This window comes from Ascaphus truei, chromosome 6, assembly GCF_040206685.1.
Source record: "Ascaphus truei isolate aAscTru1 chromosome 6, aAscTru1.hap1, whole genome shotgun sequence".
Classification (NCBI taxonomy): Eukaryota; Metazoa; Chordata; class Amphibia; order Anura; family Ascaphidae; genus Ascaphus; species Ascaphus truei.
In genome coordinates this window covers 40150715-40168032 of record NC_134488.1, presented here as the reverse complement: position 1 = coordinate 40168032, position 17318 = coordinate 40150715, and the positions used below count along the sequence as shown (strand labels likewise).

Sequence of the window (17318 nt, the reverse complement as noted above, 5' to 3'; positions counted from 1 at the left end):
TGTAGGAAAGCCGAGGTCAGGAGCCAGAGGGGTATTAAGATGAGCTGGGTCAGTAGCTGTAAGGAATAAACACAAGAGAGCACGACACAGGTTCCAGGCAACACAGGTAGCAAGGAGCTATGCAGAGCAAGGAAGTGAAGGCAAAGCAGGATATTTAAAGTGACAGTGACCTATCCGGATGAGGGGCATGGCGGAGGCGTGTCGAGGAGCTACTCGTGAGTGGCTGAGAGACCAGGAAATAGTTGGGCACAGCTGAGAGTCTGTAACACCAGTGCCAGAATCCAAGATGGCGGCGGCAGAGTTCAAGGTATGCACTGAGTGGCGGCATGGGTAGCAACGGGGGGGGGGCATGGGCACAAGCCGCTGCAGTACTGGTAGTGGGTAAGGAGGGGTCACGCCGCAAGGGATGTGGCCCCCGATTCCTTACAGGATGCTGCTGAGACACTGCTGTAACATCTTGACCGTGCGCAAAGCAAAGGGTTGCAAGCGAGGTGCAGTATCTCCCCTTATTAAAACTGAGGTGATCGACACAGGTGACACATCACTGAAGGTGGTTGTTGACTCCGTGAACTCTGGTGTGAGCAGGACTACATAACAGCGGAGAAGCCAACTACCACACGCTGGGACGCTATCCAAAACGCTGTTTTAATGCATATTGGCTGTAAGTGCAATATTGTTCTAACCAATCTCTTGTTAATAAATTTATTGTGCCATGATTCTTTTCTCTCTTTTTCACTTTTATCCATTGCCTACTCTGAATACATTGGAGACCTAGCATTTCCTGATTAACCCCTGCTACTCCGAATGGGAAGAAAAGCATCAGTACAGGCCATATCTTATTTACCTAGCCTTTCCTGATTAACTCCTGCAATTCTGGATGGGATGAAAATTATCAGTACAAGCCACATCTAATATGCAAGTGCAAGTACTTTATTATAAGTGCTTTAGTAGGTATATAACCTTTATTGATATATTGTTGTCTTCTTTTGGATTTATCTGGACTATCCTTATACTTGAGTCAACGCGCCGGAGGACACTTTTATCTTCTCTCCTCACATTTGGAGGGACGTGGAACTCCCTCCTGGACTCTGGCTGCTGGCTAATTAAGTATACTTATATTGGACTCTTTAATCTTCCTATATTTACACTTTTGTGTTATATTAACACTTGATTTTTTTATTGTTTAATAAATGATATTAGGATAGTGAGTATCACTACTTTTTCTTTTTTTAACATTGGATTCATGGATTAACTAAAGAAAAATCAGATTCAGCCAATATTAATAAGCAATATATTGAATAAACTCTGAAATATAATGAGAAACTCTGGTCACACAGTAACTGCAATGTTGGGACAGTAAATACTCCCAGTGCTAATAGCATGTGATTCCTCTACAGTCATCACAGCATCTTCAACCTGATGAGGAATTACCCAACATGGATGAGCTATCTCATGATATTGTAGAGAAGAGGAAGCAGGCACATGTCTTAATCAGCAGTGAAAAAGGTTTAATGTGCCAAGAAATCCAATGTTTCGGCAGTAATACTGCCTTTCTCAAGGTGTAGGCTCAGTATTACTGCCGAAACGTTTGATTTCTTGGCACATTAAACCCTTTTCACTGCTGATTAAGACCGTGTGCCTGCTTCTTCTTCTCTACTGGATTCTTTTGGGGACTTCAGGAGCTCCCCAGAACCAAAGCACCGGCAGCAAACTACCTCACTATCACCTGAATTTCTGTGCGTGCAAAACCCTCTTTGATATTGATACCCTGACATGATATTCACATGATACAAGCTAACTATTGTGATCAAGATGTGTCCAGGACTGTTAGCAGGACTGCTCAATTATCTTTAATCATAATATTATCTATTAACATTACAATAAAAATAAACTGGACCAGACCAATTATGTTTTGGTGAAACCAGAAGCAAATACAAAACACAATATTTTTTAGACACAAAACCACATCCAAAACAATGCAATTTTAATTTGCAAAATAATTAGTGCATATAGACTTGATGATTCATTGACCACAATAAATGCACAAACTTGTTATCGTGCAATGTCAGATGGATCATTTCAATAATCCTAATGACAAATCATTATTCAGCCTACAACATTAACAAACACGGATCAGCACCATCCCTCATGTATATTTGTACAGAAGCTTATCACATGCTCTGATAATTGCTGAAATACTGAGATGCCAACCGAGCTTCTTCTATTCTACCTTCTCAAGCTGCAACTTTAGGCTTCTACACATGCAACATAGAAGTAACAGGATCGTTACACCAAGGAGACGCACAATGGATTCCAGTCTCCACAAGCATTACCATGATAAAGAGTTTGATCCCAGATGGTTAATAGATACATATTGCTATAATGGAACTAATGATATGTTTGAGGAGACAATTGTATATCCGATTAAACAATTGAATAAATGTTTCTCTTCAGGTACGTTCATTTATAGTTGTTATTGAAGTTATTGTAAAATATTATCTACATTTTTGGGGAACTGCAGCATGTGAATAAGCTCTTATATTTTCTTCAATACTTTGCTAATTTGAAAAACAATATTATCCTATTTTCTAACCATTGAATGCAGGTCGTGTGAGAGGGGAAACCCTGCTCGATGCTACCATGGGACCACTCGCTTTCCATCTCTTAACCGCCTGTGATTTCTTCAAAGAGATCAATGTGATAGAATTTACTGACGCAAATATCAGGGAATTTGAAATGTGGAAGAACAAGGAGCCCGGAGCTGCTGACTGGTCTCACACTGCAAAAATAGTTTGTGATCTGGAAGGAAAGAGGTAAAGTATATTTCAGGAAAAATTATCATCTTCCAGGAGAGAAAAATTAGACCTCGAGGAAGCAGAAAAATCAAACTAAAGAATCTCAATGCTCAATATTAGGCATGAATGTGTTTAATATGTATTCAAGTTATAGAAAGACAAGAGAGACAATTCTACAAATGCCATGTTTGTTATGAAATTTTCATGTAAAACCACTGACAAATGTGACAAAGTGACGGTGTGAAAAGAAGGCGCTAAACACTAAATGTGGTCACTAACTATAAAATGACAATCAACAATAAACAACAATTTACATACTCTCGTGAAAGATAGTGACAATCAATGTGCAAAAACAGTGATGTGAGTTTATAAATGTTGCAACTCCCTGCTCAAACCCACTGGTAGGGTTTGTCTTCACTCGTCCCCAAAATGTAGAATTAGCTTCTCAAATTCCAGTGGGAGCATGTACTGTAGGGAGAAAAACAAGAAAACACAATGAACTAAGTGTAGACCACAATATTGTGTGGATAAAATTCTGTGCAATCTTGGCTCTCTTGTGCAGCCTACTCACAAAATATCAGTGGTTTTAGGGCAACTTCAGTATACTGTGGTGATTGTGTTCCTCTGAAGTGTGGAGATGCAAAGAAAAGAAATGCATCCATAGTGCAGATCAATATAGTAAAAAGTATAACATTTATATAGCACATCAAAAATGCACACTTACAGTACAATAAAACAGTCTAAAATCAGCATGTATCACTCAATGTGAAAGAAGAACAGATCGACCGGTGTTTGCCTTCCTCTGGGCGGTCTCACTCTACGTGTTTCACCAATAGAGTATGCGGCTTTCTCAGGAGTGTGATGCCCCCTCCCCAAATGTAGCTTTATATACCCAATCCAATTAAAACGTGATATACTCGTCTGTAAGGATGTTGGAAACTCCTGATCTAACTTTGTATTCACATTATTTGAAAAATCAATATAAATATATCTCTACTCCAAGGTCAATCCAATTGATTGATAAAGGGATAAGGGCACTTATAGTGCTATAGTAATTCTAATTAGTCTCTGTTTAATTAGCCAACTGACTTACAAAGATGCCTTTAGTATCGTCCAAAAAAGGAACCACTGCAGACATGGATAAAGGGGGAATAGATTAACTCAGTGATGTTTCAATGTTAGTGCAAAAAAATTATTATTAATGCAGACAACTTTCACTGGGATATATTAGCAAAAAAATGCTAAATAATGTGGATACAACTTCCAATTACCCTATTTCCTCAATTCTAAGACGCACCTTTTTTTCGATTTTCACATGTCTGAAATTGGGGTGCTTCTTAGAATCAATGTATTATTTATTTTTTACATGTTTTAGGAGAGATCCCATGTCAGCGGAGGACGAAGTGTGTGGCGGCAGCAGGAGAGGTCCCACGTCTGCAGATGGTTGAAGATGGACAGCGGGCAGCAGTGCGGTGGCAGCTTCAGGACAGGTCCCAAGTCTGCAAGTGAATGAAGATAAGAAGACAGCGGTCATGCGGTGGCAGAGGCAAATAGATCATAATAGCAGGAGCAGAGCGGCGTAGGGGAACGGCTTGGGAGGTGCACACTGTAACACCGGACGTTGACCGGTGTCTGACTTCCGGTTACAGTGTGCACCTCCCAAGCCGTTCCCTTATGCCGCTCTGCTCCTACTCAGCTCTCCTGCTATTATGATCTCCTGCCGCTGCACCCCACCGCACGTCCTCTGTCTTCTTATCTTCATTCACCTGCAGACTTTGGACCTGTCCTGCAGCCACCCACCCACCTGCTGTCCATCTTCAACCATCTGCAGACGTGGGACCTCTCCTGCCACCGCCGCCAGCTTCATCCTCTGCTGGCATGGGACCTCTCCTGAAACATGGTAAGTGAAAAAGTAATTTTCCTCGATTGTAAGGGCCAAATCGATGGTGCGTCTTACAATCGAAGGCGTCTTGCAATCGAGGAAATACGGTAGGTTCTTAGGTGCCTGTGCACCAATACAAATATCAGTTACACAATAACCAATTGTAAATAATAATGTGTTATAAATGACAACAAATCTATCCTATACACAAACATAATATACTGCAGCATCACACAAGGGGTGAGTATAGTTATACTGTATATGGGTTACTGCTTATAACATGATTATGCATCTGTGTAAACACAATACTAAATACCCTGTATGAGGCGGGAAGAAAAGAGCAAAAAGAGAGAGGCAAAAAATGTCAGAGATCATTGTTATTCCTGGGATTTTTAATTCTAGGTTTTAATAGATCCTCTCTGTTAACCAGCTCCATCTTTTGCATTGCCTCATCCAGTGTCTCTCTCCTATAGTTCTTCTCCAGAAATCTATCTTGTACTTTCTTAGCCTGAGAAATAAATATATTCCCATCACTACAATTTCTATTAATCCGATTAAACATGGAAATTGTAGTGATGGCAATAAATTTATCAGGCTAAGAAAGTACAAGATAGATAGGGGAGAGACACTGGACGAGGAAAAACTCGCATTCCTCACGAGTTATAGCAGAGAGGCAAATGATATCAAGAATATTATTAATAAACATTGGGGTAATCCGATTAATCGCATTTTGCCCCAAAATCCGCTTCATGGTGTAAAATCCTCAAACGGATTTGGTCGGTTTTAATCCGTGCAGATTCATAAAAATAATGCCATTGGATACAACCCCTGGATGGATTTGTAGAATCCAATACGCGGATTCTGCAATCCGTTGGCACATTCTTAAGAATTGGATTCTATAAATCCGTCCACGGGTTGCGGAAACCGCGGCGTGTATTGGTAATAATAATACAAAACCCGCAAAATGTGAATCGCCCTTTTTGAGGTTGATTCGCTAATTATACAAAACATTAATTAGAGATGTACAACACACTGTGTGTAAAAATTAGTATATTCAAGAATCTGATATTCCAAACCCACATACAGCCGTGGCATGCATTACAAGAGAATGGTTTGGGAGAGGTGTCGATAAGAAGTTGAAATCTTTAAGCCTTTAGTGTGTGCTGGGGGGGAGGGGGAGAGCGCTGTATGCTGGATTACTACAGTATTTCAAAGAAATATTTTCAACAGTTCACCATAATGTTTGATCCCCACATAACCAAATAAAAATCACAGTATGCCACCCACCTCATAAAATAAATACAGTACATGACAAGTGTAGAATTAAAAAGGAACAGTAGTGATTGATTCTCAGAATATCCAGAATTGTTATGCAAACCCATGTCGATAACCAAATTTATTTATTTTTTTTGCTTTTTTTAAAAACTTGAACTTCTAATTGAATGGGAAGTCATACACGCATGCGAATGTGATGCCATGCTCGGGAAGATTCAAGCCAGAAAGCCATCCATTACAAATGAATGGTGTGGGAGAGGTGTAGATTAGAAGCTGAAATACTTTAGCCTTATGTGTGCGGGGGCAAGGGAGAGAGCACTGTATGATGGATTATCAGTTCAAATAAATATATTCAAAAGGTCATAATGTTTAATGTGCAGAAATGTGATACTGTAACACGCCTATGTGTTTCAACAATGTTCCAATGAGACATACACGCATGCGCATAAAATAAAAACAGTATGAAAAGAAGAGCAAGCCTAGTAAAAGTATTGATTAATAAATAATACATATAGAAATGTGATAATGTTATTTTCGGAAGAAGACGCGACGTTATATTTTTGTAATTCTGTACTTCTTCTCCCAAAGGAGCCTCATACTACTACTGTATACAGTATGAACTCGGAACGTTAATTAATCTCTGCTTCAAATATAAATCTACCAATTTACAATTACTGCGCACGCACACACAGACCTGCAGAAATGTACAGCTGTACTGTAGGTTGAATTGCTATTAGACTTTTAAGACAACAGCTCGCGATCGCCCACCTGAGTTTCTAGACGGTATTGCAGTATTGCAGACCACACCAAAAAAAGTGCACTAAAATAATGAAAACCGCTCAGAAAAATAAGAAAACAGAGCGCGGCTGGCCGTGGTTATGAGAGCGGCGCGGCTTAGGCTGATTTTAGAATTTTTGAACCAGAACCAAAACCAGAATCGGCTCAATGTCTATAGTTTTCCTCACTATATATTTTAAGTTTTCAATTACATTATTTTTAGAGATTGGCGCACCTGTCAAAAGGTGATCCACAGATTTTCCATGGATTTTTTAACCAAAATGTATGTATTGTGACAGAAACCAGGGGATGGTAATAAATTCCATATATAGGGCTCCCAGGATACTGAACAGTTTCTATCCTGTCTGGCCTGGGAGTGCAGCCTTATAATACATGCACTCCATCCCACAGTTTTGGGCAAGCGCTGGAACTGAGGGATTTCTGTCACCTGTCATGCTAATTAGAAATCAGGTATGTAAGACTGATTTCCTGTTTGCTCTTGTCTCTTCTCCAGAGCCTGGAAGGCTGCTGAACACAGTGGGGAGAAGCCCCTTCCCCACACAGGTTCAATTGTTCTATTCATTTGGCTAACTCTGCAAAAGTACCTTGTTTTGTTGTTGGAAAGTGGAAAAGCCACTTCCACCCTGAGTTAGGGAAATCTAAGTTAAGTTATCGCTCAGGTGAGCAGCTTTTGTTTTGATGTGTTTTGTTGTATGCACTGTGGCAGTCTCAGTGCCTGGGACTGAATAAACCAGGCCCAGCCTGTTTAAAGGAACAGTACGTGACGCCTCCTCATTTAACCTACCCCAAAAGACCGTGTTCTAACCGTCCCGGACAAGCAGCGGAGCCCCGGAGTAAGCTGTTTGTCACATATGGTGGAGAATGCGGGCAGAACACTAAAAGGTCTGGGGGTTAAAGAACTTTAAAAAAAAAAAAAAAAAAAAAAAAAAAAGTTTTTTTTCTCTCTCTCCAAACAAGATGGAAGACGTGGTGAGTGCGCTGGTACGCAATGTCGCTGTCCAGAAAGACGCGAATGAAGCCCTGCAACAGGCGAGTGAAACCCAGCGACAGCTGTTAATAAACCAGCAAGAGACTAATGCAATCCTGCAACAGGCGAATGCAAACCAGCAAGAGACAAACCGCTTGCTGAGAGAGGAGCAACAGCGGTTCGCTCAGGGCTTACAGCAGGAACTCGAGATCCTGAGGGGGACTATCAGTAACCTTCCACTGGCAGCGGCAGCCCCAGTTCCGAAAATGACCAGGGCAAGCCACTACCTTCAGAAGATGGGACCCTCGGATGATGTGGAAGCCTATCTTCTCACGTTTGAACGCACGGCACAGAGAGAGGGATGGCCAGAAGCTGAGTGGGCTGGTCTAATCGCACCCTTCCTAAGCGGCGAACCCCAGAAGGCTTACTTTGATCTAGAGCCAGCCGAAGCTAACGTCTATGCAAAATTGAAGTTCGAGATCCTCGCCCGCCTCGGCGTAACCACGGCTGTTCGCGCCCAAAGGTTTCACGCATGGTCCTTCACGATGGATAAAGCCACCCGAAGCCAGATGTATGACCTCATCCACCTCGCCCGGAAGTGGCTACAACCCGAGATCAACTCAGCAAGCCACATCGTGGAACGGTTGGTCATGGACCAGTTCTTGAGGAAACTTCCCTCTGCCTTACGCCATTGGGTCAGTCGGAGTGACCCCCACAATGCGGATGAGCTTGTGGCCCTCGTAGAAAGGTACAATGCAGCAGGAGAGCACCCGCAACCCCCAGTCGTGGAGCAACCCCACTACCCGAGGTTCCAGGACTCTTCCAGAGACGGTAAAAGGGTACCGGGGTTAAGGGGAGCTGAAGAGCGGCGACCACCTTCACGCGGCACCAGCAACAGTGGTTCGCACACTAAGGGCAATAGCCAACATGGGGAGCCGGGAAAAGGCTCTAAGTGGGACACAGACTATGTACCTAAATGTGTAAATTGTCATGAGAGGGGCCACACAGCAAAAATCTGCCCACTAAATGATGAGCCCATGCAATGCAACAGCGTGGAACCTTATTCGCTGTTGTCCCAATGTATGCGCCCTAGCCCAGAGGACCCCTTGAATAACCATCTGTGGGCATTTGTAAAGGTTAATGGTAGGAGGGTTCGGGCACTTCTGGACTCTGGGAGCATGGTCACACTAGTGTCCGAATACCTCTTGCCCATTAAGAAGAAACAGGGAAACAGTTCACAAAGAATGGCAATTTGTTGTATACATGGTGATAATCATGAATATTCCACTGTTGATGTTTTTTTTGAAACAGAGTTTGGTTCTTTAGATTTCAAGGTGGGTATTGTACCCAAACTGGCACATGATGTGTTAATAGGGACCGACTTTCCCCATTTTCTAAAAATGTGGTCCCCTGCTCAGAATAGCGCCCAGAGTTCAATAGCGGACCATAACGAAGTATTAGAAGAAATAAATCCTTTCCCGTTTTCAGAAATGGAGGTTGACGAGGGCCCAAATAAGAAGGGGGAAAAGGAGGAGTGCTGTAAAATTCCCTTCCCCATCACTACTTTGGTAGGGAATACCCCAAATCAGGATGTTGATCAGACACTTACCACCCCAGAACCGGATAAGACCCTCGCTGACCTAGAGGTCAGTCCTGGGAGTTTTAAGAAGGCCCAGTGGGAGGACCCCACATTAGAGGTAGCAAGGGGAAATATACGGGACCTGAATAGTACTCTTGGCCAACCAGATAGGTCGCTTGCTTACCCCTACTTCGAGGTAGAGAACGACCTAGTATATTGGGTTGATAAAAGAAAATCAGTTACAACTAAACAATTGTTGGTACCACGGACATTCCGTAATGTAGTGTTACACCTCGCACATAGTCATCCATTGGGGGGACACCTAGGGGTGGAAAAGACAAAAGAAAAGGTTCTCCGAAGCTTCTATTGGCCTGGGGTTCTGGCAGAAATTACGAATTATTGTTCCTCATGCCCAGCATGTCAGATCACCGCCCCGTTCAAGGCGTACCGCAGCCCATTGGTACCCCTTCCCATAATAGAGGTACCATTTGACCGGATTGCTATGGATCTAGTAGGACCCCTAATAAAGTCTGCTAGGGGACATCAGCATATATTGGTAATATTAGATTATGCCACCCGATATCCGGAGGCAGTTCCCCTACGTAGCACCTCTGCCAAAAACATAGCAAAAGAGTTAGTAGTTCTGTTTTCCCGGGTTGGAATTCCTAAAGAGATTCTATCTGACCAGGGAACACCGTTTATGTCCCAAGTAACAAAAGAGTTATGTAAACTCCTAAAAATCAAGCATCTCAGAACCTCAGTCTATCATCCACAAACAGATGGTTTAGTGGAAAGGTTCAATAAAACCTTAAAGAGCATGTTACGGCGGGCGGTCGATAAAGATGGGAAAAACTGGGATTGTTTGTTACCGTACCTGTTATTTGCCATTAGGGAAGTTCCCCAATCATCCACAGGCTTCTCCCCGTTTGAACTATTGTATGGCCGACACCCAAGGGGCTTACTGGATATAGCCAAAGAGACTTGGGAACACGAGGTTACCCCTTACAGAAGTGTAATAGAGCATGTTGCCCAGATGCAGGACCGCATTGCTGCAGTCCTACCCATAGTGAGGGAACACATGGAGAAAGCTCAAGAAGCACAGAGGAATACGTATAATAAGGGTGCTAGGGTCAGAATTTTTTTTCCAGGTGATAGGGTACTAGTTCTGGTTCCCACCGTGGAAAGTAAATTCCTTGCTAAATGGCATGGGCCATATGAGGTCTTGGAAAGAGTGGGAGAAGTAAATTATAAGGTAAGACAGCCAGGTAGGAGGAAACCTGAGCAAATTTACCATATAAACCTACTCAAGCCCTGGAAAGATAGAGAAGTCTTGTCAACCCTAGTAACCCCAGGTCCGTCAGAGAGTCAAGAAACTGACCCAGAGGTTAGCATAGCTGAAACCCTGTCCGTTCATCAGAAACAAGAGGTTCAGAATTTAGTGAGCAGAAACAAAGAAATCTTCTCTACACAGCCAGGTAGAACTAGCGTAATTGAACATGACCTAGTCTCTGAACCGGGGGTCCGAGTTAACCTTAAACCGTACCGAATCCCAGAGGCCAAAAGAGAGGCTATAAGTTTAGAGGTTAAAAAAATGCTAAAACTAGGCGTAATTGAGGAATCCCAAAGTGGGTGGAACAGCCCTATAGTCTTAGTCCCAAAGCCAGATGGTACAACAAGGTTTTGTAATGACTACCGGAAACTAAACGCGGTGTCAAAATTTGATACTTACCCTATGCCCAGGGTGGATGAACTTGTAGAGAGACTGGGCAAAGCCCGATATCTCACAACCCTAGACCTAACAAAAGGGTACTGGCAGGTTCCCCTCACAGAAAGGGCAAAAGAAAAGACAGCCTTCTCAACCCCAGACGGCCTCTTTCAGTATAGGGTGCTGCCTTTTGGCTTACATGGAGCTCCCGCCACATTCCAAAGAATGATGGATAAAATTTTAAAACCACATGCTCGGTATGCTGCTGCCTACCTGGATGATGTGGTAATCCATAGTGAAGATTGGCAATCCCACCTTCCAAAGGTCCAAGCTGTGCTCGACGCAGTTCGGTCTGCTGGACTAACTGCTAACCCCGCTAAATGCACCATTGGTCTGGAGGAGGCCAAGTATCTGGGGTATTCTATTGGCAGAGGTTTACTCAAACCCCAAACACTCAAAGTGGAGGCGATACAAGGTTGGCCAAGGCCAGTTACAAAAAAACAAGTAAGGACCTTTTTGGGGTTAATTGGGTACTATAGAAGGTTTATTCCCAATTTTGCGACTAAGGCAACCCCACTAACCGACCTCACAAAAGCAAGAGGACCACTTATGGTAAAGTGGTCCCCCGAAACCGAACAGGCCTTTAGAAGCCTGAAAGAAGCTCTCTGTGCCCAACCAGTGTTGGTCACACCTGACTTCTCCAAAGAGTTCGTAGTCCAAACCGACGCATCTGAGGTAGGGCTGGGGGCGGTACTCTCCCAGGAGTCTCAAGGTGAGGAACACCCCATCCTTTATTTAAGTAGGAAACTAAATCCCCAGGAGAAAAATTACTCCATAGTAGAGAAAGAGTGTCTCGCAATAAAGTGGGCTGTAGAGACGCTCAAATACTACCTGTTGGGGAGAAAATTCCGGTTGGTCACAGATCATGCACCCCTTACCTGGATGTGTCAAAACAGGGAAAAGAATGCTAGAGTGACCAGGTGGTTCCTAAGCCTACAACCCTTTAAATTTTCTGTGGAACACAGGTCAGGGCACAAACATGGCAATGCTGACGGGTTGTCAAGGATGCACTCCCTAATATCCATGGTCGCTCATCCCTCAGGGTCTGAGCTGGGGGGGAGGATATGTGACAGAAACCAGGGGATGGTAATAAATTCCATATATAGGGCTCCCAGGATACTGAACAGTTTCTATCCTGTCTGGCCTGGGAGTGCAGCCTTATAATACATGCACTCCATCCCACAGTTTTGGGCAAGCGCTGGAACTGAGGGATTTCTGTCACCTGTCATGCTAATTAGAAATCAGGTATGTAAGACTGATTTCCTGTTTGCTCTTGTCTCTTCTCCAGAGCCTGGAAGGCTGCTGAACACAGTGGGGAGAAGCCCCTTCCCCACACAGGTTCAATTGTTCTATTCATTTGGCTAACTCTGCAAAAGTACCTTGTTTTGTTGTTGGAAAGTGGAAAAGCCACTTCCACCCTGAGTTAGGGAAATCTAAGTTAAGTTATCGCTCAGGTGAGCAGCTTTTGTTTTGATGTGTTTTGTTGTATGCACTGTGGCAGTCTCAGTGCCTGGGACTGAATAAACCAGGCCCAGCCTGTTTAAAGGAACAGTACGTGACGCCTCCTCATTTAACCTACCCCAAAAGACCGTGTTCTAACCGTCCCGGACAAGCAGCGGAGCCCCGGAGTAAGCTGTTTGTCACAGTATGTACATATTGTACAGTATGTCTTTACTTATATAGCGCCATTAATGTACATGGCGCTTCACAGCAGTAATACACGCGACAATCATATAACTAACAAATAATACAAATAACACATAATGGGAATGAGTGCTTCAGACATAAAAATAGCATTTCGGAAGAGAAGTCCCTGCTCCGAAGAGCTTACAATCTAATTGTAAGGTAGGAAGAACGCACAGAGAGAGTAGGATGGCATTCTGGTAAGTGCTTCTGCGGGGGGCCAAGCTTTATGTATCATGTGTATAGTATTAGCCACGGTGCTACTCATATGCTTCTTTAAGAAAGAGTGTCTTAAGGGGGTCTTAAAGGTGGATAGAGAGGGTGCTAGTCAAGTATTTTGTGGATGGGCATTCCAGAGGTATGGGGCAGTGAGTGAGAAAGGTTTAAGGTGGGAGAGGGCTTTAGATACAAAGGGTGTAGAGAACAGACATCCTTGAGCAGAACGCAAGAGTCGGGATTGTGCATAATGAGAAATTAGGGCTCAGATGTAAAGAGGGGCACAAGAGTGTAAAGCTTTAAAAGTGAGGAGGAGAATTGAGTGTGAGATGCAGAATTTGATAGGAAGCCAGGAAAGTGATTTCAGCAGGGGAGACGCTGAGACAGATTTAGGAAAGAGTAGAGTGATTCTTGCAGCAGTGTTTAGGATAGATAGTAGGGGAGGCAGGTGAGAGGAAGGAAGGATGGACAGCAGGAGGTTACAGTAATTGAGACGGGAGAGAATGAGGGCATTATTCAGAGCTTTAGCAGTCAAGCAACAGAAGAAAAAGTGTATTTAGTAATATTGCAGAGGATAAAGTGATATGTTTTAGATACATTTTGATTGTGAGAGGAGAATGTGAGAGAGGAATCGAGTGTGACCCCCTAGGCAGTATACTTGGGCTACTGGGTTAATGATAGTACTTCCAACAGTAATGTGGAAGGAGGTAGTGGGGCCAGGTTTGGGAGGAAGTATGAGGAGCTCTTTTTTTGCCATGTTAAGTTTAAGTCGGTAGAGGGCCATCCAAGATGATCTCGGAGAGACATTCAGAAACTTTGGTCTGTACAGCAGCTGTAAGTTCAGGGGTTGAAAGGTAAATGTGTGTGTTGTCAGCATAGAGGTCATATTTAAACCCAAGGGATGTGACTAGGTCAACTAGAGAAAGTGTGTACAGAGAAAAGAGAAGAGGTCCCAGGACAGAGCCCTGGGTATGCCACAGATAGATCGATAGCGGAGAAGGAAGTGTTAGCAGAAGAGACACTGAAAGTACAATGGGAGAGGTAAGATGAGATCCAGTATAGAGCTTTGTTACAAATACCAAGAGTATGGAGAAGGTGAAGGAGAAGAGGGTGGTCCACGGTATCAAATGCTGCAGAGAGGTCAAGTAATATGAGCAGAGTGTAATCACCTCTGTCTTTGGCAGCATGGAGGACATTAGTTATTTTAGTGAGGACTGTTTCAGTTGAGTGAGCAAAACAGGATCTGTGCATGAAAATCAAAGGTAGATTGGGCACTAAATTATGCTGTGACAGTGGTGCTAAATAGCAGCGTTTTGGGATTCCACAGTAATTATGCTGCGCCTGACACATTAATCTTTTTCTGACAAAGTGACTTATGCTTGTCGATATACAGTAGTTCTTGCTGATATCCTTTAAGGAAGTGTGGGCTGCAAGTCATTTAAATATACTTTAATATCCCAGTGTCTAAGGTTTTCTCCATTTTTAGGACAGGTGTCTCTACCTATGTTATTTGGAGGGAGGTTTAGGGGATATATATAGTGTTTGGGACTCTACCTAAAATAGGTCAGATGAGAAAAATACATAAGGAAAAGTGCATAATACATGAAATGCGTTGAAAGTACAGTATCTAATAAGGCTAATTAAAATTAATATCTTAAATACTCCTTAATTTGTGATTATGTGAAGGCTGTCATCTTTCAATGTCTCATTAAGAGTACCTTAAAATTATACTTGGTCAGTGAAAGAACTTTTGTTTCTGTGTGGAAGGTGTAAAATATGTCAGGAATTGGTACAACCTGATAACGTTAAAGTCCATTCTATACTGCACTGACAGATAGGGATATATTTACTAAGCAGTCTTTTGCTTATTTTCACTGCTTTATTGTTTTTGTCATTTGAGTGACACATGTATATTATTTTCTACATGTACCACTGTTTGCTCCAAAATTGCCATGTGATCCCTTTTTCATTTTGTCATTTCAGCGAGGAGTGGCCAGGAAAGGAAGACAAAGCAAGAAGAGCAGTGAAACGCATTGTCAAATGTGATTTAACCAAAGATAACCCTTTAGAGCCTGTAGTCTTGCCACAGATGGACTGTCTCCTCTGCATGTATGTCTTACTTATTGTTAGCAAGGACCACCAGGCTTTCCGTTGCAATCTGAAAAAACTAGCGTCAATGCTAAAAATTGGGGGACATATGTTACTGGTGGGGACATATAATCAATCCTTCTATACGATTGGTGAGCACAAGTTCTTCTGTCTGTCATGTGATGAGGAGTTTGTTAGAGAGGCCGTTTGTGATGCAGGGTTCATCATTGAAAATTTGGAAACATTGTCTAATAAATCTACCAGGGATTTAACAGATATGAAGCATGTTTTTTTTATAATAGCTCGCAAGGAGAGGGAGGTGTAGTCAAATAATTCTGAAAAAAGAAAGACATACAACAATTTATCTGATACTTTACATACTTAATGGAAAAGATGCAGCATAAACATCAGTGACTGCTTATATAATAAAATTAATTGCCAAATTTCTAGGAATTGTCATTTTTTTCAAACTTTGTTTACTTTGTGTTTTTTATGGGATACAAAAAGAAAGGTACAGGGAAGACACAGATGTGCAGTAAAATGCATTGTATAATAACTTTTTATTTATAGCCTTAAGGGGATGATGGGAGGGGGGAGGTATGGATGGAAAGAAATAAGACTTTAAGGAGAAGAAAACATATTGAAGAAAATTAAATCATTACTGGATCCATCAGCCCACTTGTGGCTCTACTACAACTTATATAAGGAACCAATTGCCCATATGCACATTGCTGCTGCTCACCATATAATACAGGGGTAGCCAACTCCAGTCCTCAAGAGCCACAAACAGGTCAGGTTTACAGTAAATCCCTGGTTCAGCACAGGTGCTACTGTCATAATGACTGAGCCACTTGTGCTGAAGCAGGGATATCCTGAAAACCTGACATGTTGGTGGCCTTTGAGGATTGGAGTTGGCCTCCCCTGGTCTAATACTGTATCTCATATCATCTAGGAATTGTAAACGTTTATGTGTAGCTGCAGTGACATAACAGGGATGTATGTGTTTATATTTGTGTACATACACTATATATGTACATGTATGACAAGACCTTTATTATGTATCCTTTACATTATCTTTACTAATATGTTAGAATTAGAATAAGGTTATACAGGTGAACCCCGTTATAACATGGTGCTCAGGGTCCACATAATGAGACTGCTTTATTACCGGGATCGAGGTATTAGCGGGATTGTGAAATGGCTGCCACGATCAGTGAGGACTTATTCGGCATCTGCAGCCCTTTCCTCTCCCTGCTTCACCATGCTGCGTCCCTTTGGTGATGTGTTATAGAAGCTAGAGAATTGCTACTAGCACATGAAGGGTCGTGGGTTCGATTTCTGCATATGTATTATATAAAATGTATTCACTGTTTGGCTTTTATTGGTCAGAGAAGGGTCATGTGCGATCGAAAATCAAATTGAAAGCCGCGCACATGGACGCAGTCTTTTGACTCAGGAAGAGGAGAGAGCCGCAGATACCGGGTAAGTCAATAGAGCATTGAATTTTATTAAAAAAAAACACACTTGGAAATTTTTATAAATCGGGAGCCACACATCCGTGTTATATGCGGATCCGCATTGTAGCGGATCGCGCTATAGCGGGTTTGAACTGTACTATAAAAATGTAACCCAAGCTAGCAATGAACTTAGAAAGAGTCAGCTGCAAGAAAAAGAAAAGGCTTAAGTCATCTTGTTATGATAAGGGTAATAAGGGGGACAAGATCCTAGTCAATAAACTTAGAGGGTTAGGGTCTAAAACACAGATTTCAGTGATTAAACTAAAGAATACTGAAATTACGTATTACGATAAATATCCTCAATCCAGACATTATGTTTAACCCCACACTGACTCACAAATTCTACTCTAAGATACTGGATATAATCTGGACTTGGCAGACCCAATGTTCAAACTCTCTAGCGCTGAGTTATTAATGGGCACATACAGTATTTGATGAAATGTAATCTACCAAAATTGTAAAAAGATGATCTTAAGACCCCAAATATTAAAATAAAAAAAAGAAAATTATTAGAAGTTATCAAGGCATTCAAATCCTTGAAGACCCCAGAACCTAATGGCTTATCAAATACTTACTACACAAAGTACATTAATATCCTTTCCCCAATCTTAATAGATCTTTTTAATACATTTTTGGAGGGAGTGCAGATCCCGGACCAGATGACTGGAACAAGCATTGTGATACTCCATAAAGATGGTAAAGTCCCAATGAGCTGTGGCAGGTACAGGATGATTTCCCTGCTTAACACAGGTC

At 42.3% G+C, this 17318-nt stretch overlaps 1 protein-coding gene across 1 annotated transcript; it reads left to right on the top strand.

Annotated features, from left to right (window-relative positions):
• Positions 1–406: 406 nt before the first annotated feature.
• Positions 407–15373, top strand: LOC142498057 (indolethylamine N-methyltransferase-like). Its single transcript, XM_075606564.1, has 4 exons — positions 407–577; positions 1398–1506; positions 2606–2813; positions 14944–15373. Exons 1-4 carry the CDS (start codon positions 407–409, stop codon positions 15371–15373), a joined length of 918 nt encoding a protein of 305 aa, XP_075462679.1.
• The last annotated feature ends 1945 nt before the right edge of the window (positions 15374–17318 follow it).

Excerpts from the sequence above, each read along its gene's own strand:
- LOC142498057 (XM_075606564.1), top strand. The coding sequence starts at position 407 with ATGTGGCCCCCGATTCCTTACAGGATGCTGCTGAGACACTGCTGTAAC. Across the intron at positions 578-1,397 it reads TTGACTCCGTGAACTCTGGT|TCATCACAGCATCTTCAACC; the intron begins GTGAGCAGGACT and ends ATTCCTCTACAG. Across the intron at positions 1,507-2,605 it reads CTTAATCAGCAGTGAAAAAG|GTCGTGTGAGAGGGGAAACC; the intron begins GTTTAATGTGCC and ends CATTGAATGCAG.